The sequence below is a fragment of the Solanum dulcamara genome, chromosome 12 (assembly GCF_947179165.1).
Source record: "Solanum dulcamara chromosome 12, daSolDulc1.2, whole genome shotgun sequence".
Lineage (NCBI taxonomy): Eukaryota > Viridiplantae > Streptophyta > Magnoliopsida > Solanales > Solanaceae > Solanum > Solanum dulcamara.
In genome coordinates, this window is record NC_077248.1 from 4,905,050 (window position 1) to 4,931,843 (window position 26,794).

The 26,794-nt window shown below is 30.3% G+C and overlaps 3 protein-coding genes across 3 annotated transcripts; 2 read left to right on the forward strand and 1 right to left on the reverse strand.

The window, feature by feature from the left end:
• Nucleotides 1–2,894: 2,894 nt before the first annotated feature.
• Nucleotides 2,895–5,854, forward strand: LOC129876875 (uncharacterized). The gene is made up of 5 exons (XM_055952354.1): nucleotides 2,895–3,029; nucleotides 3,477–3,650; nucleotides 4,788–4,933; nucleotides 5,233–5,418; nucleotides 5,578–5,854. The coding sequence occupies exons 1-5, from the start codon at nucleotides 2,895–2,897 to the stop codon at nucleotides 5,852–5,854; spliced, it is 918 nt and encodes a 305-aa protein (XP_055808329.1).
• A 5,121-nt stretch (nucleotides 5,855–10,975) lies between these two features.
• Nucleotides 10,976–12,635, forward strand: LOC129876876 (uncharacterized). Its single transcript, XM_055952355.1, has 3 exons — nucleotides 10,976–11,260; nucleotides 12,355–12,414; nucleotides 12,624–12,635. Exons 1-3 carry the CDS (start codon nucleotides 11,018–11,020, stop codon nucleotides 12,633–12,635), a joined length of 315 nt encoding a protein of 104 aa, XP_055808330.1. The 5' UTR covers nucleotides 10,976–11,017.
• A 4,912-nt stretch (nucleotides 12,636–17,547) lies between these two features.
• Nucleotides 17,548–18,458, reverse strand: LOC129877439 (ethylene-responsive transcription factor ERF024). The gene has a single exon (XM_055952937.1). It carries the CDS (start codon nucleotides 18,160–18,162, stop codon nucleotides 17,578–17,580), a length of 585 nt encoding a protein of 194 aa, XP_055808912.1. The 5' UTR covers nucleotides 18,163–18,458; the 3' UTR covers nucleotides 17,548–17,577.
• Nucleotides 18,459–26,794: the final 8,336 nt, after the last annotated feature.

Genomic DNA, 26,794 nt, shown 5'->3' on the forward strand with positions numbered 1-26,794 from the left:
TTAAAGCTTTGTTTGCATTTCCAGATATTGAACTACTTTGCTTTTTCTCTACCCTAGATCTTTTTTTTTTACCTACGTTTTATATAATATAACATAGTCATGTAATATTTCTTGATGTTAAAGTTTATGCCATTATGTTATGAAAGAACTTGGCATCTTGCAAAATAAATAAAAGAAAATTGACCTTTTCATATCTCTCTTAAAAAAATCATAAGAAAATTTTTACTATGAAAAACTCAAATAGAGGCTCTAGATGAGTGAACCAACAATTTTTTGCACCTTAAACTAGAAAAGTAACAGGATTATTTTCTTTTCCTTTTGTTACATTAACCTAATCATTATTTCTAATTTATCTTTCTTTTCTTAAAAAAAAAAACTTCATTTTTCTTCAATTTTTCATTTAAAATAACTTTTACTATCATGCATTAACACACTTGAAATGCTCATTCGATTCAAAGAGCAAACAGTGATTTTAGTCCTCGTGTTATAGTGTTATTTCAATTTTGATTTTTGTGTAATTTGATTTTAACCTTTAATTAACATATACATGCAAGTTTGATCTTCCAAGTTAACTGAAGTTGAAAATTTAACGAAATTATTATTTTAAATCAAATAAAAAAATAAAAAGTAAAAATAAAATTGAGGTTGGAATAGACTCAAAGGTAGATTCTTAAAAGGTCACTTGGTTCTATGTTCTTCTTCTTCACTTGACTCATAGGTAAATTCATAAAAATCTTTTGTTAATTTTTAACATCTTATTGTTGGAGAAATTTTAGATTAATTTTTATCGGAAATTTTTTTGTTGGAGAAATTTTAGGTTACGTTTTATCAGACATCTTTTTGTTGGAGATATTTCACGTTAATTTTTTTTTAGATATATAGTTGTGATGTTGTCAAATCTTCTTTCTGTTGGGGGGAGGAAGCACCACAACTAAAGTTTGATATGATAAAAATAATGAATATAAATTGGACACGAGAATTTTACGTGGAAACCCCTCTAAATGATAGAAGGGAAAAACCACGGGGTAGAAGGATCTCACTATAAAATATGGAGTACACAGCTCTTAAATACAAGGAGAAAACAACAATTAACACTTCTCTCTTGTAAAAGGAACAACTACTAAAGAGGACACTCAAGACTACAATATTTATCTTGGTGTAAAACTCTCTTTGTATTTTTACTCTCTCTTTCTGGGATGATTTAAATGAGGGCAGGAAGCCCTCTATTTATAGGAGGATGAAAACGCGTAGAAAATTTACGCGTTAATTTTCTACGCGTTTGTCAAAGAAGCCAGCAGCCTTTGAAGACTTAATTGCTGAAAACGTGTATACATTTTTCATTGCAGATTGACAGCCATTCTTGACTCCCTTTTGCAGCAGATTGGCAGCCATTCTTGACTCTCTTTTGCAGCAACTTTTATTGACTTTCACTTTCATTAAATTAGATCATCTTGAAAATTGTAATCTGTCCACACATATTTGTTCATCCCTCCAAGAATACTAAGCTAAAATCAAATTTATTAACACGTATATTTTTCAAATAAAGAATTATAGAAAAGCAGAGATGAAGAGATTCTAGTAATATTCATTTAATGGACAAGAAAGACAAGAATAAAACAAATTGATGAATCAAGTTTAAATATACTAAATCATATTATACAAGAATTAAAACTGGAATAGAGCTATAACACAGGGACTAAAAATACTATTTTTCCTTATTCAAATGTATATAAATATTCTATTCATGTTAGATTACTGATTATTAAATTTACATACAATTTTGGTGCATAATTTATATATAGGTTTGTAAGTGTAACTCTGAAAGATGTGCATTTCTCTTTAGCCAGAATTAACATATATCTTTTTTTTCTTCAATTTATTGAACTCTTTTTCTTTCTTTAATCTAAAAATATGCAAAAATTTTCTATTTAAAATACTTTATTTAGGGAAAATTATGCGAATAAGCAAATATATACTAGTTAATTAGTTAACATAGCTACAGTTTAATTAAATTACCATTTGCCACTAACTTACAATCATAATTACGTGGCCCACATCCAGAATTTGTATAATTCGACTCCCAATTATATAAATCCAGAATTTATATATGTTTACCCTAACTTGTATATAATTATCATGTTGATATATTTGATAGGCAAAATATAGCTAACGAACATAATTAAAATACTTATAATAACTATTTGTGAAATTTCCTCTAGTACGTAACTGTAGTGATTAGTGTGAATGTGAATATAACAAATTACCTTTTTGGGAGTTTAAAATGCCTTGTTTTGAAGAGGAATATGTTTCTCATTGAAAATATTCATGTGTGGTGTGATTTTCTCTTATGTGTGGATATGTACCGCTCAAACTTTGTTTTTCTTGACTTCTTTATTGCATTAAAGAGAAAATAATGGTGTATAGATAAGGAGAAACTAATCAACGAACAGTGATATTTGAATTTTTTTTTCATAAGATTAGTATTTTTGCATTTAACTATTTGCTAGATCAAAATATTTTTTTTGAAATAATGTGACTATATCAGTAGCTTATTTTTAATATTTAGGTGTTAAAAAAAGATTCTCATTATTAATTTAACAAGCCAAATACACCAATAATATTTTAATGTGTCATAATTAGTATATGAAGCAACAAAGTCCACATTTTTCTCATATTAAGAACGGAGCTATTCAGACGATTCTACTCAACCACAAGTTTAATTTGTTCATATACTCAACTCATTTACAAACACATTAAAACAAGTGTATTATTAATGTAACTACTTTCAAGCTCAGCCAAACAAAGTTCATAAACAAAATTGTTGAACATAACAAACTGAAATTGGAGTTGAGACTGAACTGGAATTTGGAAATACACACAAAAAAATAATTATAATGGAGAGATGTGAGTCGAGCAGCGTTGGTTCGTCGTCTGAAGAAGGCAATTACAACAGCTTAGATGAACCATTTAAGCCTGTTCCCTTTGTTCGCATTCTTTGGATTGATAATTCTGGCATTCATAGATGTCGTGTAAGCGTTTTTAACATTGCCAATTATTTGATGTTTATGGCGAAATTGTCAGTTACACACGAGGGTTCTATTAGCCTTGAACTTAGTTTTGATCGGTTAAGTTAGACTTAAAGTAGAGCCAGAGTACTCATCCCAATTCATGATTTATTCGATGTTGGATTCGCATCTTCTATTGTCCATATTTCATATGTCCAATCCTGACTGATGTGCGGGGGGTGTTGAGTTCCCATATCAGTATCTGATGGAATATTTTTCATGATTTATTCGATGTTGAGTCCACATCTTCTATTGTCCACGTTTCATATGTCCAATCCTAGATGTGTTGAGTTCCCAACTCAGAATGTGATGGATTATTTGTTGATCTTTGGCAATTCTCATCTCTCATGAACGGGTTGAGTTAGGTCCAAAAATGGATTGGATTTGCCCACTTATGTGCATCATTTACAGGTTATTCCAAGAGAACACCTCAGCTTTGTGAAAAAACATGGTATAGGCTTAAGTCCTGCATGTCTGGCTGCAGTCAGTTCAGTCTCTAATTGCCCCGCGGAGGAATCTAAACTCACATATACGGGCATGATCAGAATTATTCCTGATTTATCAATACAGATGCAAAATCCCGTGGTACGAACTTGAAACCTCCTGTATATATATACTTGATATATTCCACTTTTTGTTTTTCTTTATGCTCCTGAATTCAAGTTTTGATTCTGGTTTATGTATGTACGTTAGGTTGAATTTATCGATTTCATTGATAGGTTCATATATGATACGATTAGAAAATAGAAAAACATAAAAATTTCTTGTGACCTGATCTAAGGAACAGAACACAATAGGTTTTGTTCCAAATTATGGGGTAGAGTGTTATATGGTATGTGGTTACCAGAGATGTAGAGGTAGGATGAAGAAAAATTAGAGAGAGGAGTTTAATCAGGACATGACACACCTGCAGCTACCAAGGACGTGACCCTAGATAGGAAGATACAGAGGACGAGATTAGGATAAAAGGTTAGTAGGTAGTCGAGTGTTGTCTAGGTTTAGTGTTGTTATTATTACTCTCCTGCTATCTTATTCTTCAATTTTAGTATCATTTGTTGTTTCCTTTCGTATTAGCTGTTGTTGCTATTGTTCTCTTTCTTCACTGATGTCGACATAACTTCTCCACTACTATATTGATTTGTAATCATGTTTGATGTGGATGTGTATCTTTTAATCCAGGGAAAAACTACAGGGAATGACTTTAACCGACATGTGTATTGAACCTGATAAACCATGGGAATACTGTCCAAGAGAAGTATTTCGAAGAGCCTCTAAGTAGTTTAAAAGATGAATTCGACTTGGTATGTCTGATTCTTTTGTGCAAGAGTTAAGAAGTCTTATTGATCTGCTGCGTATATCTACATGTTTCAGGATGTGAATGTAGGCTTTGAAATCGAATTTTACCTTTTGAAGAGTGTAATGAAGTATGTTAATTTTGTGTTGCATTTTCTCATCTTTTAAAATGTTACACTAAATTTGTATAAATAAAATTATATAAAGGAATGGCAACGAAGAGTGGTTACCAATTGACAAGACCTCATACTGTTCTACATCAGCATTTGATGTTGCATCATGATATTAGAAGACATCGTTACTTATCTTCAAATGATGAATATTACAGTTGAACAGGGACGTTTCCATTTCCTTTAAGACAGAAATTTAACTCACAAATTTTCAGTCTAGTAAAGATTGCTCCCCTTGTTGTGTCTCTCAAATATGAAGGTACACGCGGAAACTGGGAAAGGTCAGTTTGAAGTTGTCCTGGGATACACGGAGGCTAGTACAGCAATTCTCAGCTTAATTTATGCGCGTGAAGTCATCAAATCAGTTGCAAGGCAACACGGGCTGATGGCAACTTTTGTTCCAAAGTAGGTAGAAGATTTGTCCACTACACTTTTAGGTTCCTTTTCCTTTTTAAATTCAAGTTCTACAGTACTGATGATTAAAAATATATCGAGTTTTACACAATTAGATCACTTAAAAGGTAACTATTGTAATATTGTTGTTAAAAGTGATACACAAGTGAGAACAATGGATTTAGGATTAAAATAGTTTGGGGATTGTTTAAGATCATAGCCTACTAGATTCCAATAATCTCATGGAGGTAGAGAGATTGTTTCCGATACTAATGTCCTCTTGTTATGTAACATTTTGGACCTTTTTCTAGGTATGCAGAGGATGAAGTTGGCTCCGGATCACATGTCCACATCAGTTTGTCGAGGAATGGGAAAAACGTTTTTATGGCATCTGGCGATTCAAAATATGGGATGTCGAAGATCGGAGAAGCATTCATGGCTGGAGTATTAAATCATCTTCCTTCCATATTAGCTTTTACTGAAACACATCCTCTTAGGTTAGTCATTTTTCTATAATTCTTACTGTCCTGCTACGATAACATTACTGGTCTCAAATTTACTTAATGCGATTGAAAATATTGTACACCTCGACTACTATGTTATGGATTTTAACTTTGAAAATCAGTTAGAATTTTCTAACGATTTGTTACGTGTAGTTATGAGCATATGCTACCTAAGACGCGAAATGCAGCTTATCTCTGTTGGGGGAAAGAAAATACAGAGGCACCATTGAGAACTGCTAGCCCTCCTGGAATTGCAGATGATCTCGTGAGCCATTTCGAAATCAAAGCGTTTGATGCGTGTGCAAATCCATACTTTGGTCTTGCTTCAATAATTATTTCTGGTGTCGATGGGTTGAGAAAAGATTTAAGCCTTCCAAAACCAGTGGGTAAGTTAGACCTTCTTTTAGTATTTCCTCTATATATGTATTAGCCTTTCAGTTTTTTTCCTTGTGCTATATGGTTCAGCCTGGTACTTTACTCGCTATTTTTCAATTTGTTTGTCTGATTTTGACTTGACGCAAAGTTTAAAAAAATAAAGAACGACTATTGAATCTTGTGGTTTTAAACTAAAGATATGTTGAATGTGCCAAAATATATTTAAATCTTGTGATCTTAAACATGTTAGGTTAAAAGTTGAAATTAAAGAGTTTGTTAAATTAGAAAAGATGCATTTTAAAAAAAACTGATTATAAAGGAAAGCAGGATAAACAAATTGAAATAGTGATGTGCTCCATGTTCAGCATAGTTCTCCCATGTTTTCCATTTTAAATCTTCCTACTCCTAGTTCTAACCTTTTGGATATTATTTAGCTGTCTATGGAATTTTACATTTACAAATACTGCTCGTGTCTTCTTTTAAATGAACGAGGGAAACACTTTTGATTTTTTCCTGCTGTCAAAGAGTTGAACAATGGTTTTTCTGTATTGTCAAATTTGCACGTATTTGACATTCGAATGATGTTTTCTCTTGATGGGGATTCTAATGTCTCTGGTGAGAATCTTCGAAGTGTACCAAATTCTATTTCTGAATCTTTAATTGCTTTAGCGGAAGATACATTGTTTTCAGAAGTGATGAGTGAAAACCTTTTGATCGCCATAAAAGAGATCCGAAAGGTACGTTACATTTTAAATGTTGCTATAAGACGTTTAACTTATATACATTGTCAGTATAATTTATTTATTTATGGCAATATCATGTCATTTTTAGAGTTAATTATCTATGGTGAGTACGAATTAAACTGTGACAAAAAAAGTCTTTGTGGAAACAATCTCTTGCAGAAATGTAGGGTAGAACTGCATATAACAGACTCTTGTAGTCTGATCCTTTCCCTAACCCCCTGGATAGCTAGCGGGAACTAATTAGTGCACCAATTATGTTGTTGCAGATGGAGGTGAAGAACTATTGTGAGCCTGAGAAGGACTATGTTAATTATAACCTGGAGATCTATAAGAATCCGCTCAAGGACATTATTTTCAAATTTTAGGTCGATCATATATACTCGTGACATGTGCATTTAAAATTTATAGTCAGTGAATTCAGAACGAAGGAAGGAAAGAAGCTAATGCACACAGAGTCTCTTTTTTTATGCATTGCTTCATCTTGTGACATGTTAGTAATGTTAGCTCCTCACTTTTGTATGTGTTTATTTTTACTTGAATGAGGAGTAAATAAAAATTTAGCAACATTGAAGGATTAATTAATGGGTGCCTTAATTAATTAGCAAGAAATGACTGTTTCTCTTCTCTATTAATTGTCTATGCCTAGTGTGTCAATGGAACAGTATATTTCTTAAAAAATTATATCATTCCAATTTTTTGGGTATTTTATAATGTATAATCAAAATTAGATTTTTTAAAACTATTTCAATCATATTTGTTTTCCATTTTTATCGTTACGGTTTGGTTAATTTTTATTTTTTTTACTTTTAAAGTATTGCCGTAAAATACACTATTATTAAAATATTTTTTTCGCAAGTGTATTCTTGAAGAAGCACTTCCATTCTTCTCCAAGAAGCCAAGAATATAAAATATTGTTGCCGTATTGCTTCATATAAGACTTTCAATAGAAGTGTTTGCATAAGTTTTGCCGTATTGTTTGATGGAGTATCTATTATAATATCTTTTAATTTTAAACCTAATTAATTAAAGGTTAATTAAAGGACAAAGGCCCAAAGTGGTCTAGTCACTAGAGGCTTAGAACCTAGGTTATTTTTATATTTGAAAAACATTATAAATATATTTATATATTAAATTGTTTTGAACTTGGTTTATATATTAAATTTAACATATTGTTAATATATAAAATATATTTGCATACATGTAAGGTTATTCGGTTCAGTTGGATTTTTTTTTTATATAAATTAAAAAGATCATCCAATTATTTGGGACGGTTATACGCTTAAATAAAAGTCCATGATTTTACTAAAAAAATGATATAAATCAATTTGATATGAGTAAGTTTGATCGATTTTTCATATTCCTTTGACACCCCTATATGTGCGTGCCTCTCTTTTAAACCCACATAATACATAATGTAGGCTAATTTAATTCTTGCTATTTTATTTTTCTAATTTCCCAAGGCGGGTTATATCAACAGAAGAAAAAAAGAGATTTCTAATTTTTTAGTTGATAAACCGATTATAATAGAAAATATTTAGAAGATAAAAAAGGATGATATCTCCTCCGATATTTTTTAGTTGTCATAATTACTAAAAGTAATTGATTTAAAATACTTGTTATTTTAGATAATTAAAAGAAAGAATTAATTATTATTATTTTCACAACTATACTCTCTTCTAAGCTGAAAACAGCTTATAAGCCAATTCAAACGGCCTCACAGTGAAAGTAGAGAAAGAAATAAGTTGAGACCAAAGAATAATGGAAAATGTACTTGTTATCTTAGATAATAAAAAAATAATCAATTAATACCTTTTAGATTTATCCTTGCTCTAATAAATTTGGAGAGAGCTTAATATCGGAAGATTAAATTTGGAGTAGTAATATTTTATTATTAATCACTGAAAATGATTGGAAAATCAATGGATGAAAAAAGTTCAAAATTAGCTGTAGCTTTGGAGGCTAAATGCATTTTTTTTTTCAATTTTACTGTAATTAAGAGGTCAATTCTCTTAGGATGTGACGCAAAGAATATGATAATTTCCTCTTCATCCTAATGATGCTGCTTATGGAATTAATATCGATTTGTTGATTTTGTTAGGTATTAGGAGCAATTGCAGAGACAGAATTTTTAGTAAAGGGGTTTAAACTCTGCTATGTAATTTCCTTTTGTAATACTTTTTCCTTAATTATCTCCCACCAAGAATAACATTAATTAGCACACAAGTTTAAGTTCATGCATTGGTAGTATAAAATTAAATGTATAATAAGGTTATTTATTAAATAATTATTAATTGATAATGTGATAATAATAATAACTAATCTATTAGCACATGTTAAACTTTATTTAGTTTAATGATACTTTTACACTGATAATTAAAGACGGATCTATGTGTTAGGGGGAGAGCACATAACTTTTAAATCCTTAATCCCTTTTGCTACAATATATATAATTATAGAGAAAATTATATAATGTTGCTGTTACTGTTTCATCCCTTTTATTTCTCCTTATAGTGGTACTTTTTAAAAAATTACAAAACATAATGAAATTTTATGTATTTGTATATCTAAAAATTCTAACAATAAACACTTTCAATAAAGACAACAATAAATATCTAATATACTTCTCTTTACATACTTCATATATATTTTACATATTCTTAATATATAAATAATCTCTCAAATTTAATTCAATTCATTCATTTATCATGATATTTTGTGACATCATTTGGTTGAATTTAATTGTTGAAAAAAGTGTTATTAGTGGTGGGTAAAGAACGTGTCTCTCCCAAGTGACTAGCGCTTGGCCCTTGTCAATAATACGGACCACCCAAGGATTAATAAAGTAGATTGAACTGCTTCTTTTCTTGATTAAATATTTGAAAATTAAATTGAGGATAAGAAAATTATCCGTACAAAGACAAATACCATTGGTGGCTAAATTCATTTATATATAATACTAGCTATTGTTAGGGAGTAGTAAAATCATATCTCGAGCCTTGGATATAGAAAAAATTATATTAGAGCGTCACCTTTAAATGTACTTTGCAGTGCATGATCTGAATTTAGTCGGAGCTTCAACTTCAAAATCTTTAATCAAGAATTTAAAAAATTTATATTTATCACAAAAATTATATTTATCTCATCACAATTCTCGTCATTTCTTTCACTATCTAAAGTTTCTAATATTGTTGGAGTCTTTACCCTTTACCTTACGTGGGGACAGTTGTTTTATTAGTGATGAATTTTGTTTCCATAATTGTGGATGAACAGTAGATCCATCTTATATATAGCACCCATTTTATGAGAGACAGTCAATGAAGGTGATTATTGGACTTATTGTGGTGCTTAATACTTTTCTTAATCTCTAATTGTCACTTATTTTGACTTCCATTAATACTAATTAATTAATGTATATGTGATACTCAACTGAGGATACGAAGTCTCACGTTGGTAAATTAATAACGCATTTTAAAATCGTCTAGAGCCGCAACAAATATCACTATCCCTCCTCTTTTTACTACAACTATATATATAATGCACTTTGTTGGGACTGCGCAATACACTAAATTAAAATAATATAATTTCCTATATTAGCATCCTTCTTATTAACTTATATCTGCAAAATTAAAGATCGAACACCTTTTCGAACAAGTGTATGTTTCAACTATTCTCTTGAAAATAGAGACGCCAATTATTTTACATCGAACACTTTTAATTTCGAGTTTGTTGTATTTCAAAGAAGCTGTTAGAAAAACAAGATGAAATGTATGAAATTTTGAAAATTTTTCTGTGTGTTATTTTTATTGATCAATGCCTCATATATATATATATATATAAGTAGCTGAAGATCCTTCTGCCAGAAATAGAAAATAGAAAACTAGTAATATCTAAACTATTTATGAACTAAATTGCAATTGCATATTTTGTGTAACAAACTTTTTGTACACATACACATCCTAGAATATTCCTTGTACAATGCTGAAAATGACATCTTCAGGTATTGTTTGGTGTTGGGCTGATGTCATGGAAATTGGGCTGAGATCAGAATTTGGGTTGTGTTGAATCATTGGCCCAAATCAAATAATAGAGTCCATAACAAAATGGGAAAATTACTTTTTTACACATATTAAGATGCTATATTTACTTTTATTCCCTACTACACCAAAAAATTTCCAAAATCCCTCTTTTTCATTTCTCTCTCTCTCCCTCACTGATACATCCGCCTCCTCCTTCATCCTCGCCCTAATTTGCTCTAGTTAATTTGATCCTCTTCAACCGTTAATCAATTTCAAGGTTTCAACTAAGGTATATTTTAATTTTTCCTTATATGAAATTTCACTTCATCCTCATTCAATCTGATTTCTCCTAAAATTTGTATCTTTTGATTTCTTCTGTAAATCTTTGAAAAATCTTCTAAATTTTTTATCATTTGCTTTCTTCTGTAAATCTTTCTATTTTTGTTTCTCATACCTTCAATGATACATATGGAATCCGTTCATGGTCTCAAACAGTCCAATAAAAATCAAGGAATTCTTGTTTCACCTGGTTCTGATTCGTCTTGGGAAGATTACGACGAGGTTAGATCCAAACATCGTAACGATCCAGCAGTGATGAATAAGCTACGTGAGAAATTGAAGTCGAAAGCTACAGTTAAACATGCACCCAAAGAAATAGACAACAAGATTGAAGGGGTTACAACACACCCTAATCTCCCAAAGGTATGAGTTCAATTAAGTTTTTTTTTAGAATGAAAATTTTGTGAAGGTTTTAATGATTCTGATACATATCATTTATGTATCAGATACATAATGTCTTTTTCAAATGCAATTTTTTGGAGATTTACTATTTCTGATACATCATGTTTAAGTGTCAGTTTCTGTTGTTTCAAGTTTTAATGATTCTGATACATATCATTTATGTATCAGATACATAATGTCTTTTTCAAATGCAATTTTTTGGAGATTTACTATTTCTGATACATCATGTTTAAGTGTCAGTTTCTGTTGTTTCAAGTTTTAATGATTCTGATACATATCATTTATGTATCAGATACATAATGTCTTTTTCAAATGCAATTTTTTGGAGATTTACTATTTCTGATACATCATGTTTAAGTGTCAGTTTCTGTTGTTTCAAGTTTTAATGATTCTGATACATATCATTTATGTATCAGATACATAATGTCTTTTTCAAATGCAATTTTTTGGAGATTTACTATTTCTGATACATCATGTTTAAGTGTCAGTTTCTGTTATTTCAAGTTTTAATGATTCTGATACATATTATTTATGTATCAGATACATAATGTCTTTTTCAAATGTAATTTTTTGGAGATTTACTATTTCTGATACATCATGTTTAAGTGTCAGTTTCTGTTGTTTCAAGTTTTAATGATTCTGATACATATTATTTATGTATCAGATACATAATGTCTTTTTCAAATGTAATTTTTTGGAGATTTACTATTTCTGATACATCATGTTTAAGTGTCAGTTTCTGTTATTTCAAGTTTTAATGATTCTGATACATCTACATTTATGTATCAGATACATAATGTCTTTTTCAAATGCAATTTTTTGGAGATTTACTATTTCTGATACATCATGTTTAAGTGTCATTTTCTGTTGTTTCAAGTTTTAATGATTCTGATACATCTACATTTATGTATCAGAATATAATATATAACTGCTTCTGATACATCTTCTGTATGTATCAGAATCTCATCTCATGCATTAGATATTTTAATGCATATGATACATCGTATTTATGTATAAAGTTCAAGTTATATTTAACCATTTTCATGTCAATGCAGGGAATGAAATACGTCATCAAGAAGATCCCGTCCCACCCTTTGAGATTCGGAACTATAAGAGTCAATCATACCTTATCTCAATCTTCTATCCATAAATAGCTGATGTGCATTAACTATTCTATAGCTAAAGTTATGTATCAGATACATAACTTATGTATCAGCAAAAGTGAAAAAATAATTGAAATCAACTTCGGTTTGAATTGATGCTCTATTTTTTCCATTCGAGACGATGCTCTGTTTTTTGGCTTGAATCTTCATGAACATCACAGTTGCTTTTTTAAACAAATTAATCTCATTAATTAGATGAGTGATTCAATTAAATAACCAATCAAAACTTACATTAAAATACTAACCATAAATAGCTCATATGCATTAAGTATTCTACATCTAAAGTTGATGTATCAGATACATAACTTATGTATCACCAAAACTGGAAAAAAAATTGAAATCGAATTTGGTTTGAATTTATACTCTGTTTTTTGGCTTGAATTTTCACGTACACAACCGTTATTTTTTTAACCAAATTAATCCCATTAATTAGATCAGTAATTGGTTTAAAAAACCAATCATACCTTATATTAAGATACTATACATAAATAGATGATCTTCATTAATTACTCTATAGATAATTGATGTATCAGATACATCACTAATGTATCAGAAAAGTTGAAAAAAAGGGGATATCTGGTAATTTTGGTACAATGAGGGGTGTATAGTAATTAGACTTTTCCATTATGGGATTTAGGTAAAGTTTACTAACAAAATTCATCAACCCATTATTCCATTATATCCATTTGAACAAAACAAATAATGGAAGTATCGTCTAGTCCGTACTTTATCTTCTCTTTCTCGGTTTCTTAGCTCCATCAATTTCATCAATAGCGATCGGAGATGGCTTCTTGCCAACAGAAGCATTATATGTTAATCCCATAGACACACAATCACTCTTCTGAGATAATGATAGTATCACGTCTCACTAATATGAGTTGTGGTGTAATGGTGGAACTGCTTCACCCTTAACCAGTATGAATTTTTTTTTATTGGGAGCGCCACCTCCGAAAAAGCCTTGCCGTGCGCGATCCAACTTTAGTCAGGGCTCCACCACAGGCTCCAAACACCGAATGAAAAAATAAAAAAAAATATCACGCGTCAAGCCTTTCTTTTCTATTATCTTCATCTATTTTTAACAGGTTTGAAGGTAGTATTTCGACCATGAATTTGAGCTAATTCAATCATTTCAATGTAAATTTTGTATTTATCTTTAAAAAATAATGAATATATATAAATTAGTAATTTAGAATTTGGTAACCAATTCAAAAAGGTTAAAATATCAAACACTTATACTTCAACAATAATAAACATATTTAGTGTGATTTTACAAGTGAGGTCAAAAAAAGATATAGTGAGATTGTTCTTCCTCAGCTGACTTGTTAACCATGGTCTCTTGAAGGTTTCATTCTTTTACTAGCTCTCCTAGCCAACAACCTGCTAACCCTAAGCTTGCAAGCACTTTGGTCATATCTAAGTCCCTATTCAATTGTTCTATTTGAGACGAAAAGAAAAAGATCTGCCTTTTGCAGGAAGAATCGCTCGAAAATACGGGATGGGCCAAATATCACTACTGTGTAAATGAAGAGTTTGAGAGTAAGCATTACACAATCTCCAAAATAATTTTTTTGAAGAAAAAAAAAGAGAATAGATCATCCATCGCATATCCTAGTTTGACACTATACTAAAACTAACCACAATAATAATATACATATTCACGGTGCTTAATTCTTTTGATTTTGCCTCATTTAATTCAGGAGTTACAAAAATAAATCAAGGTTCAAGTACTTGTAAAGTCATAAAGAATTCGTATGCAATCGTATTTAATTTGCTCAACGTAACTATAGATAAATGCATAAATTATATATTGCGTCATTATGAAGCTAGAAGGAAAAAAAGTGAAGTAAACATCCAACGCTGTTTCTAGCAAATATCGAGTGCTTTTTCGATCTCTTTCAATAAAATTCTAAGTTTTCCTGAAGTTGATTATTTACTAAAAGAAACATATATAAATATATAGCTCTCTTTAGTCTTTAGTGATTTAATAATATCATAAAAATTCGTTGTAACTTTTTACTCCTCAACTTTGTCATTTAGAGTTGATATATTCCCGTTATAAAAATGACTCATATATACACCTACCGTTACACAAATGACTCATATATACCTCTATCATTACACAAATGGCTCATATATACCCCCACCTTCAGAAGACTAAAGCATAGGCATTTCTACTAGTGTTAGAATTTTCTGAAAGGGAACTATCTCGATTTCATAGATAAATTTATATAGAATCTTTGAAAAAGACTTTCGTTCATAAGAAAGAAAATACTTACTATCTTTGGGATCTGATCCTACACCGCTGCTCAAAACTTTAGTAGATCGACTCTATTACATAAGTTAATTCCTAATTTTTATCTCACATCATGAGATAAGTACGCAGTTATTATTGTATCGGCCCAAAACCTCACTAAATTTTTAAAATTTTTTTACCAAAAACTATTTGGGGTCAAACGACATATCTCTGTCTATATATATAAGATGGCTGGTTTGACAAAACACTACTTAGGTCAACGTTTTAATGATTCTAATTGACTAAAAATTTTCCAATTTTGATCATATCTTGATCTACCTAACATCAAGAATCTTTGCTTTGCTGCTAATTCTTTTGATTTGATACCTTATTAGAACATATTTCAAACCACTTTTAAAAAAGAAAAATAATAATATATCATGTGCTAGCTCACTTTGCAACACCAATAGAACCTTGATAACCGTATTTTATTTTAAAATTCTAATAATAATAAGTTCATACTCCATATACTCTGACTCTTTCTAAATTTCGCTCATACTAAAAATTTAATGCATTGAATTATCCTATTATTTTATATATATAGTAATAATGACATTGGATACGCACAAACAATATATATAAAAAACATCTAGAAAATAACAAGTTACTTTAATTATAGGGAAAAAGCTCAAATATGTCATCGAATTTTGAGAAAAGGCTTATTTATGTCATTCGTTAAAAGTTTGGCTTATCTATGTCATTGTCGTTTGAGAAAAGGCTCATCTATGCCATTATTTTTCAACTCCGATTTTGCAAAATTACCTAAACAACTTTTAACACTTTTCTATTGGAATTTTGAATTAAATGTATTTTTTTGCTTCATTAAAACCAAGAACACATGAAGAACACCAAAAATTTAAATTTTTAACTTCTTCAATTTTTCATGAAATCACCTTAAATTTCAATAGTAGCATCTTTTCGAGCTAGATATCAAAACTCATATCTTTTAAGTTTGAATTCAACCTAATCCAAAAGACACACTTAAAATTTCTTCAAAGTTTCAAAACTTTAACCTCCTTTTAATGGTGGAATTTTCGCCACAATTTTAAATTACTTGAAATTTTGAACGTAGACCCAAAAAATACTATTTTAAAGTTCACTATGAGCCCGTTTGGATGGGCTTAAAAAAGTAACTTTTATGTATGAAGTGCTTTTAGAACTTTAAAGTGCTGAAAGTTATTTTTATAAATAAGCAGTTGAGTGTTTGGATAAAAGTGCTTAAATGAGGAAAATTATGTGAATTTTAGGATTAAAAGAATAAAAATGGTAGTTTGGAATTTAGTTAAAATATAAGGGATATAAAAGTAATTTTCATGGTCAAAGAAAATGACTTTAAGCACTTAGAAAAAAAAAAGTTAGAAATCCTAACTTTTCATTTTTGACTGACTTTAAGAACTTTCTGGCTTAAAGTTAGCATTAGGCAAACACGTTCAAAAGCTGAAAATGGGTTTTAAGTTGGTTTTGACCAACTTAAAGCCAATACAAACGGGCTCTATGTCTATATTCAAAATTTCAAGTGATTTGGAGTTGTGGAGAAAATTCTACCATTAAAAGAGGTTAAAGTTTTAAAACTTTAAAGAAATTTTAACTGAGTCTTGTTGGGTTAGATTGAATTCGAACTTAAAAGATATTAAGTTTTGATATCTAGTTCGGAGGGATGCTACTATTGAAATAGAGGTGATTTCATGAAAAATTGAAGAAGTTGGAAATTTGAATTTTTAGTGTTCTTCATATGTTCTTGGTGTTCTTAAAGAAGAAGAAGCAAAAAAGTACATTTGATTCAAAAATTCCAATAGAAAAGTATTAAAAGTTGTTTAGGTGGTTTTGCAAAACCAGAGTTAAAAAATAATGACATAGATGAGTCTTTTTTCAAACGGCAATGGCATAGATGAGCCAAACTTTTAATGAACGGCATAAATGAGTTTTTCTGAAAATTCAATGGCATATTTGAATCTTTTTCCTTACCTATATAAACTTCTTCTTTGAGCTAATTAATGATAGGTTTTGCTATTATATAATTGCAATAACCTATTCTTTTAAATGACAAGTCTATATATACTTTCTCTGAAACTGTTTATTGTGAAATCAAAGATTCAAATCTCAAGAAGTTTAGTTTTTTGTTTCTTTTTCAAGAAGTTTAGTAGTATTATTCTTGTGTTAGGTTCGACTGAACACAAAATTTCACAAAGAAAAAAGAAGTTTTTTTGAAATCCATGATACGAAAAAATGAATCATAAATATTTATATGAATAACATTTCATTAAAGGTAAAATAGAAAAACTTATAATTATATTATTTTTAAATAAAAAAAGTACCATTCTTTTTAAAACAAAAGTACTAAATACATATGCAAGCACTTTCATTAAAGTAAAGTGGCAAAGCTTAAATTAAAACAGTAAAAACCATTATTTACAAACAGTACTAGAATTCAAGAACATGCAAACACAAATCCATCCCAATATTCTTTTTTTCCCAGCAGGAGCCTTCGAAGCTAAGGTTACTAATTTAGTCACTAATTTCTATCTTTTATATATATATATATATATATATATATATATATAAATCAGGTCTGTGCATAAAACATTCCATATTAGCAGGGTCCTAGAAAAGACTGAATCCCAGCCTACCATACTGCAAGCATTAGTGTTTGTTTTCACAGCTCGAACGTACGTAACATATGACCTATTGGTCATATGGAGACAACTTTATCGTTGTTCTATGGCTCCCCCTTCAAAACGTTGAGAGTGGGCTACATATATGGACTAGTATATATATATATAAACTTGAAAGTAAGATTTTTAGCTTTATTTGTTGAGATGTAACTATGGATAATTCCATAGATTTTGGTCAGCACCACCAGTAAAGTCATCATCTGCAGGAAGGTTGAGACGTGGTGGACTAAGTAGCATTCCTTCAGCCATATTCATAATAACATTTGGCATATCAAATATCAAATCTTCATCCATAAAGTACTCATTATTATTATTAGGCGTCAAATAATTATTATTCTCCGCCTCTCTTGAAACCTGTCTACTACGCCCCCCTATTAAAGCATCCCCGGCTGCCCCGAGTGCTGCGGCCGCACAAGCCGCAGCTGCCTGGATATCCCGGGGCGAGTTGGTAGCCGGGACAGGCAACGAGGGCACCGAGTTCGGAAAATTAAGCTCGGCATCCCGACCCTTGAGCGCCAGTGCTGCCACGTCATAAGCAACCGCGGCCATTTCCGGGGTCGGGAATGTACCGAGCCAAATCCGGTTTGGGGACCGCGGCTCCCGAATTTCGGACACCCATTTCCCGCTACTCTTCCTTCTCCTTATTCCTTTGTATACCGGGTGTCGCCCGGTAGAATTAGTACTGGCGGATCCTAATTCGGATCTGTCAGTATTGTTCGCCTCAGAATTGGACATGTAGAATAATATATTGCGTAAGTTGATGCTTGTAGTAGTTCGAGGTGAATGTAAGATTCCATTGGATTACGGAAGCCATTTATGGATGAGGAGCAACAAGCCTTGAGCAGCCAAAATTAATGAAAATGGATAGAAGTGGCAACCAGTTGAGAATGAACTGCTAGGAATATTTGGTGAAAGCCAGAAATATTGTGCTGGATATAGATATATGGGTTGGAAGGAAATAAAAACCGCGCATATATACAAGTAGTGTGAGTGTAAATTAGAACATTTATTTGTGTAGATGTAACAGTAGTTTTTTTTTTTTCCATAGTGCAGGTAGAAGAATGTCATAGAATGTGAGAGGTTGATAGGACGTTAGATGTAAAAAATCATTGCATTCATGTACTCAAATGTAGGCAAATTAAGTCTCACTTGATTATTTTACAAGTGTTTGCACTTAGGTTAGAGGAATTAATTAGTCTAGGCATTATTTATTTCATCATTTTTATTGAATGAGGAGATAAGCTACCCTATATATATATATATATATATAGTGAAAGATCCTAATTTATTTTTCTTTTTAAGAAAATGCTACTCCCTCAGTCCTAATAAGATTGTCTTAAATCTTAATTAGTTACTATTTGGACAGTTAAAAGATATATTTTCTTTGATCATAATTTTTTTAAATACTTTCTAAATATTTGGAATTGTTAATTACTGAGATTTATAGTATTTTTTCAAAAAAAATAAAAATATGTACGAATTCACACTAAACATTTGTTAATTTGACCCTTGCATTACGAATCATGACAACGTCTTGGGACGAAGAGATTGGAGGGTACTTTTTATATTTAATAAGTAACTCTTTAATTTCAACTTCATTCAGTTATTTTTGGTACATTACACACACATTTAATTTAAGACTATAAAATTTAAAAATCTTGCTTACTTTTGGTAAGAAAATGAAACATGGTCATAAATCGATCAGAAAAGATGGCTCATGAAGCTAAATTAGGATTGCTAAAATCATATAAGGAGAAAATTGTAGTCCCACTCCACGATATGGGACTACTAACATGCCCCCGTCCTCCCTCCCCGCATCTCGATGTTCAAAATTTCAAGTGATTTGAAGTTGTAGAGAAAATTCAACCATTAAAGGAGGTTAAAGTTTTGAAACTTTGAAGAAATTTTAAGTGGATCTTGTTGGTTTAGGTTGAATTCGAGCTTAAAAGATATTGAGTTTTGATATCTAGCTCGGATGGATGCTACTATTGAAATTTGAAGTGATTTCGTGAAAAATTGAAGAAGTTGGTAATTTGAAGTTCTTGTTGTTTTTTATGCGTTCTTGGTGCTCGAAGAAGAAGAAGCAAAAAGGGTACATTTGATTCAAAACTCCAATAAAAAAGTGTAGAGTTAAAAAATAATGACATAAATGATCCTTTTTCTCAAACGACAATGGCATAGATAAGCCAACAACGAATGACATAAATGAGTATTTTTTCAAAGTTCGATGACATATTTGAGTTTTTTCCCTATAATCATCTAACATCACATAAAATAAAAATTAGGTGGATTTAATTTTAATATCATTTTAAGAAAATAAAACTTGGAGAATGACGGGATGAGTTGGGGCGAAAATGGTTAGTACAACGTCCCAAGCCTAAGAGGACCTCGACTTAGGCTGGCCAGCCTATATATTAATTTTTTTCAATCTAAAATCTAACATATATAAAAATGCAAAATATAATATTTTTTGTTTCTCATTTGATGTCTGAAGCTCACAATTGAGTTTCAATTAAATTTGAATCATGTATAACGAGGGTCATTTAGGGATGACTCTCCTAACAAAATTTACAAAACATAAATTGTTACAAGACAATATATCACTTACTATTGTTAATCAAGTCTCGAGTTCACAAATGCATAATTACCCCTACTATTTTTCAAATTACACGATTCTAAATTTGATGAAATTCGGATACATCTCAAAACGTCTTGATACATCACGTAATGTGATGTATCTAAGAATAGGAGAGTAGAAATTTTTATAATTTTTTCAAATAATAAAAAATTTTAAAAAATATGATAAAATTAGTTTTGTATTTGAGTAATTTTTCCATAATAAAATGGGTTTTCTTGCTCAATGGACTGATTTCACTATACCAAATTACTCGATTCGTAAAAGTACTCAAAATATCTCTTGCAGTATTTTTTTTTATATTATCAAAGATCATTTTATAGCCAACAGCTGAGCTATCAATAATGTCATTTTCACCAAAGTTATCTTTACCAATTCCACCAATAAGTTATGTTATAACATATAATATAACTCTTATATCCAATAGTGTAAAAACTATTTGCCAATTCCACCAGTATTTGTTCAAGAAACAATTGATCAGTTGTTCCATATCCAATATATATTTAAATTATGAGTTCAAATCATATATATATATATATATATATATATATATATATAAAATCAAAGTATTTATTAGATAAATATAGATAAACCTCCTGATAAATATAATTGGTTATCTGATAAAGGTGAAAAGTAATCAATTACTATCACGGGTTACTTAATTCAATCGATAATAGAAATCAATCTTAAGTTATATATAATGACACCATAAAGATTGATTTCTATTATCGATGGATTAAGTAACCCGTGATAGTAATTGATTACTTTTCACCTTTATCATATAACCAATTATATTTATTAAGAGGTTTATCTCTCTCTATATATATAAATTTCATAAATGGTCACAAAGTTACATAATCATGTCTTCTGACTTTCATCCTAACAACACAAAAGTCATGATATGAGTGTGCGTCGAATCTCTTTAATTTTTTTGTGTGTTAACATTTTTTATAATTTGAATTAGTGTTTAGACATTAATATGGTAATTGTCTTTTAACTTATGCCTCTCAGAAGAAAATGTTATGAGGGACATAAGTTAAATGTTAAAGACCATCACAAAATAAAAGCGTGTTGATTATGTTATTCCACACTCCAATACATATCATCTCATTTCCACTCCCTGAGCCCCCATTCCACACCCTACCCTCCACCCTCACCTGCCATATACTTTGTCTAAATTATATATACAAGTATTTCTAAAATAATATTTTTCACTTATATAATTAAAAAAGGAGAAAAGGTATAATTAAGGTTCAGAAAGGGGCATGATTAGATGAAGAAACAAATCAAATCATAGTACTGAAAAAAAGAATCTAGAAATTTTGATTTCTAAGAAAGAGATGGGGGGTTGAATTTTGAGCCCACTATTTTTTATAGAAATCAGAATGCCGTGTAAATATATATGTACCGCGTTGCCGTTGCCGCTGCCGTGTGCGGCGTTTCCCGTTTAGTTGATTCGGCATCAAGTTTTAAAAAAATAAAGAAATCTTTTGAATGTTGTGATCTTAAATAAATAACATGTCAAATGTATCTGTTTTTTAATCATGTATGCTTAACTATGTCAGCTGTAAAATTTAAATTAAAAAGTTGTTAAAAGGGAAAGAATTATTTTTTTTAAAAAATAAACTACAATAGAAAGTAGGTCAAACAAATTAAAACGAAAAAATTATGAGAGGAGTATTGAAAACATCCCTGAACTTGGCGCAAATTACTAATTTCGTCCTCGAACTATTGACAGCCTTAACAACACTCATTTACTCTACTAACTGAACTTAAATACACCCCCAATCTACACATGACATAGCAAGTGGTTTCAAACTCTTGTAGGAGCATGAGGATCTTAATAAAAAATTGAAAGAAGTGTTAAAAACACTCCTAAACTTGGCGAGAATTTAGGGATGTATTTACACTCATGTTGCAAGATCGAGGATGTAGTGAAATTCAATTAGTCAAGTATAAGAGTGTTTTTAATACGGTCAATAGTTTGGAGATAAAACTTATAATTCGCGCCAAATTTAAAGGCATTTTCAATACTTCTCTCAAGGAATATTAATATAGACAGAACAAAACACCAATAAGAGCTTACCGCACTAACTTTCACCTATTTAGTTACTATAATTCACACGACGCTAACATCTCAACCTTATTTTACACCTTCACTTCAACTTTTAAATATATATGTTAGTAGTATATATTTTATAAAAACCTAAATTGTCCTTTTTCTTTTATTTTTCCAAGACATCATGTATAGGAAAATTGAATATTAATTAGGTTTGTTTTACGATAACAATAACATACTTAATGCAATTCATCTGAAGTAGGTAACGTATGCGCAACTCTGCTTCTGAGTGAATGACTCCATTACATTTCGTTTTCAGAAAACACGTGAGGTTTAGAAACCAATTAAAGTATGTAGTAGTTCTAAAATCAAATATTTTGCTCTCATTAGTAGGTACGTAGTTATAAGTTGTCATTTTTCAATCTCTGCAATTGAAAAATAGTCATTTACAAGTAAAATTTAAGGAGGGGAGTGACGTATCCGAAAGAGGATTTTTGATTATTTTTTTAAAATGATAGAAAATTTTAAAAATTATGATAAAAAATAAGATATGTATTTAAATAATTTTTTCATTTTTCAAAGTTAGGGTCATTTGATCGTCAATTTGTGAGAATGCACTAATGCAGCCCAATTCAGAATGTAGTTAGGCCTCAAGTTCATATGGACTAATACTTACCAAGTTACAATGTTGTGTCCAATTGTACCAACAATAAAGGCCCACCTAAATGGGCTCACATTTTATACATGTCTGGTTGGTTCCGTTTTCAATCCTGGGGGGGGGGGGGGGCATACAGTATATTTTGTTTTGAAAAAATTAAGCTTACATCCCATAAAAATAAAGTAATTATAGACAAATATCCTTTGCAATTCATACCTGAATTCTTTTTCTTCTTCCCCGGTTCTTCTTCTTCTCTAGTTCGCTCCTTCTTTCCTAATTCTTCTTCATCTTCTTCTTCTTCAGTTTGCTCCTTTTTCAATTCTCTTTCTTCTTGGTTCTTCTTCTTCTCCAGTTCGCTCCTTCTTTCTCAACTTTTCTTCTTCTCACTTCTTCTTCTTTTTCAATTCTCCTTCTCTCCCATTGCTTTTTCTTCTCCAATTTAAATCAATACTCGATTCCATACAAATCTCAATCAAATCAAAATTATTGAAGAATAAGAAGAAGCCTGGAATTACTTCTCAATGATACTATAACAGTATATGACATGTTGTTATGGTGTCATTAAGGAACAACTAGACATTCAGAAAAAATTGCATAAATATTGAATGATACCACCATAATATATATGGTATCAAAAAGGCTTTTCTAAGTCATTCAATGATACATGAATGATACTATTACAATAGGCGAAACTCATCGATTACCCCCTAAAGTTGGCACCAACTTTCACTTAGACACCTCAACTAGGCTTTGTTCATTTTAGACACCTCAAGTAAGACTCCGATGTGTCATTTTGATACTTTTTTGACAATCACCAAAATATATTAAGTGTGTATAATGCGCTCGTTTGGCGTGTCAAAAACAATAAATTAAATAAAGACACGTGGCATATATATATAAAAAATAATTATCAAATAATGATACTATAACAACATATGACATGTTGTTATGGTGTCATTAAGGAACAACTAGACATTCAAAAAAAATTGCACAAATATTGAATGATACCACCATAATATATATATATATATCAAAAAGGGTTTTCTAAGTCATTCAATGATACATGAATGATACTATTACAATAGGCAAAACTCATCGATTACCCCCTAAAGTTGGCACCAACTTTCACTTAGACACCTCAACTAGGCTTTGTTCATTTTAGACACCTCAAGTAAGACTCTGATGTGTCATTTTGATACTTTTTTGACAATCACCAAAATATATTAAGTGTGTATAATGCGCTCGTTTGGCGTGTCAAAAACAACAAATTAAATAAAGACACGTGGCATATATATATAAAAAATAATTATCAAATAATTACTTTTGAATAGAAAAAAAATGACCAATAATTTGATGACACGTGACATTTTTTAAATTCAAATAATAATTTTTTTAAAAAAATAAAAATTAACAACTATTAACTCCACCCACCCCGCCGTCATCTTCTCCAACCCTACCCACCCAACCCCAACCGCTCGCCCACCCCGCCGTCATCTTCTCCAACCCCACCCACCCCAACCCCTCCCCCACCCCACCAAATCTTCTTCTCCTCCAACACCCACCCAACGCTATCCATATCATCTAAAGAGAAAAAAATGGAGCTATAATGACAAACAAAAATATAAATTAAATTGGATCAAAAAATTCGACGAACCTCCATTTTTTTCGGCAAGATTAATACAAATCAAAAATTATTTTCTTTGAAATTGTTAAAGAATTCAAACCTTAAAGAACCCACAATAAAATTCGAAGTCCAATTAAAAAATAAATGTGCTATTCTCCAATTTCTCAAATTTCTAAGAACAACCTCAACAATACAAATAGTAATCTTTGAACTCAACTCATCAAGTTCTTGTTTTTTTGATGAATCAAGAGGCTTTGTGAATATGTGAACAAGTCCATCAACGATTCTTGAATCGTCTCGAGAGATTGGGGGAGGGGAATTTATGGGTTTTGGGCAAATGGGTGTTGAAGAAAATGAAGAAAGATTGTGTTTTGTAAAAGGAATTTGTAAAAGAAGAACACGCAATGAAGAAGAAAAAGAAGAAGAACTGAAGAAAATATGATGGTAGAAATGAAGAAGAAGAAGAACAACAAAAATAATAATAAAAAAATATTTTTAAAGAAAAAAATATTTTTCACGCGCTTAAAATAGGTGCAACACACGCAATGTGCCAAGTCAGCACAAAGTGTCAAAATGACACATCGGAGCCTTACTTGAGGTGTCTAAAATGAACAAAGCCTAGTTGAGGTGTCTAAGTGAAAGTTGATGCCAACTTTAGGGGGCCACCGATGGATTTCGCCATTACAATATATTCATATATTCTCATGATATTAAAATGGTATAATTAAGGAACAATCACTGTTTCAACAATTAAGTTAATAATCAATTCTTAATGATAGACTTCTAAAATCCTCAATGATACTATTGCATAATAAAAAATTGCATACCATAAAATTGTACAATTACTAAATGATATCATCATAGTATATATATATATACTGTGATGATATCATAAGGTTTTCCTAAATCATTCGATGGTACATGAATGATACTACCTTTGTATATTCATATATAATAATGATATTGAAATTGTATAATTGAGAAACAACCACTATTTCACCAAGTCAATCATCAATCCTTAATGAAACACTTCTAAATTCCTTAATAATACCATAGCATACATTCAGAAAAAATTGTACAAAAATTGAATGTTATCATCATAGTATATATATACCGTGACGGTATCAAACAAGTTAATTGGACACACAGTGTAATTTATTTTGGCCAAACGGACATTAAGAGAGTTAATTAAGGTTGGGCTATGGGTGGGTAATTAGTTTTTTTTTTTCGTTTGTTTCTAATAAGTGTAGTTTTCCCTTTTTGTTTTTTGATTTCACACCCGATATCCAATACCGCATTAGAGTTCGGTTGAATTCGAATTCTCACCAAAGTTCCACATTAAGGGATAAAACATTCTTTAACAAAGGTGATTTCATATTCAATGAACTCGAATCTAAGGCTTCTGATTAAAATGAATAAATATTTACACTCCACCACAATCTTTGTTTGTTGCACATTTGTATATGATGAAGTGTGTGACATAAATACGTGAATTATGTTGGAATAATTACTGAACATTTTTCAAATTAGAAATTTCAGTAGAAAAAATAATATCCTTTTAGTAGTGTCTATAATATATATATATATATATATATAATATAAAGTATACACAATTAGAACGGTAACTATTCCTGAAATAAACTAAGAATAATCATATAAGTTCTTAAGTATCATGATTAAAGTGTCTCTTTTTCTCCCCCTCTTTGGGGTGACAACTTATGATTCCAATATCAAACGATAAGACAAGTATAAAATACAATGAATTACACTTCACCAAATTAAAAGGTTTACTAGAAAGGTGGGTAGGCAACTACTTTTTGTTGCGGCTGCTTTATATCTGGCCAGCAATCAAATCTTGTTTTCCCCATTTTTCTTTTTCTTTTCTTTAAATCATTCCACATTGTAATTGTATAAGACATAATTCCTTTCATTTTAATTTATTTATCTTATTTTGATCTAATATAAAATTTAAAATAGTAAAAAAAATAATATATTTTTTAAACAGACTAAAAATTAAAACAAATCAAATAAATTGAAAATTAAGGAAATATTAAGAATGAAAGAACTTCAACGACCATCTCATATAGGAGTAGAATTTGATAGAACTCTACAGCTTTGACACAAACTTTGTATTTGTGTCAAGAATTAATTTTTTTTATTAAGAATCGAAATAATTTTCTTGTCTTTAAATTTAAAATTCATAACCTCAAAAATCTTAATTTCTCTTCCATTTCTTCTCTGATTGGTTTATATACACTGATAGTTTTTTTTTAAAATGTAAGCTTCATGTGACATTTGTATTTCAGTAGTAATAAATGGCTGTGACTCACTCACCTTTAATATTGATAATTATTCAGCTTCAATTGAAAGAATAATTAAAAACTTAACTTT

Excerpts from the sequence above, each read along its gene's own strand:
- LOC129876875 (XM_055952354.1), top strand. The coding sequence starts at position 2,895 with ATGGAGAGATGTGAGTCGAGCAGCGTTGGTTCGTCGTCTGAAGAAGGC. Across the intron at positions 3,030-3,476 it reads CTGGCATTCATAGATGTCGT|GTTATTCCAAGAGAACACCT; the intron begins GTAAGCGTTTTT and ends CATCATTTACAG. Across the intron at positions 5,419-5,577 it reads ACTGAAACACATCCTCTTAG|TTATGAGCATATGCTACCTA; the intron begins GTTAGTCATTTT and ends TGTTACGTGTAG.
- LOC129876876 (XM_055952355.1), top strand. The coding sequence starts at position 11,018 with ATGATACATATGGAATCCGTTCATGGTCTCAAACAGTCCAATAAAAAT. Across the intron at positions 11,261-12,354 it reads CACACCCTAATCTCCCAAAG|GGAATGAAATACGTCATCAA; the intron begins GTATGAGTTCAA and ends ATGTCAATGCAG.
- LOC129877439 (XM_055952937.1), bottom strand. The coding sequence starts at position 18,162 with ATGTCCAATTCTGAGGCGAACAATACTGACAGATCCGAATTAGGATCC.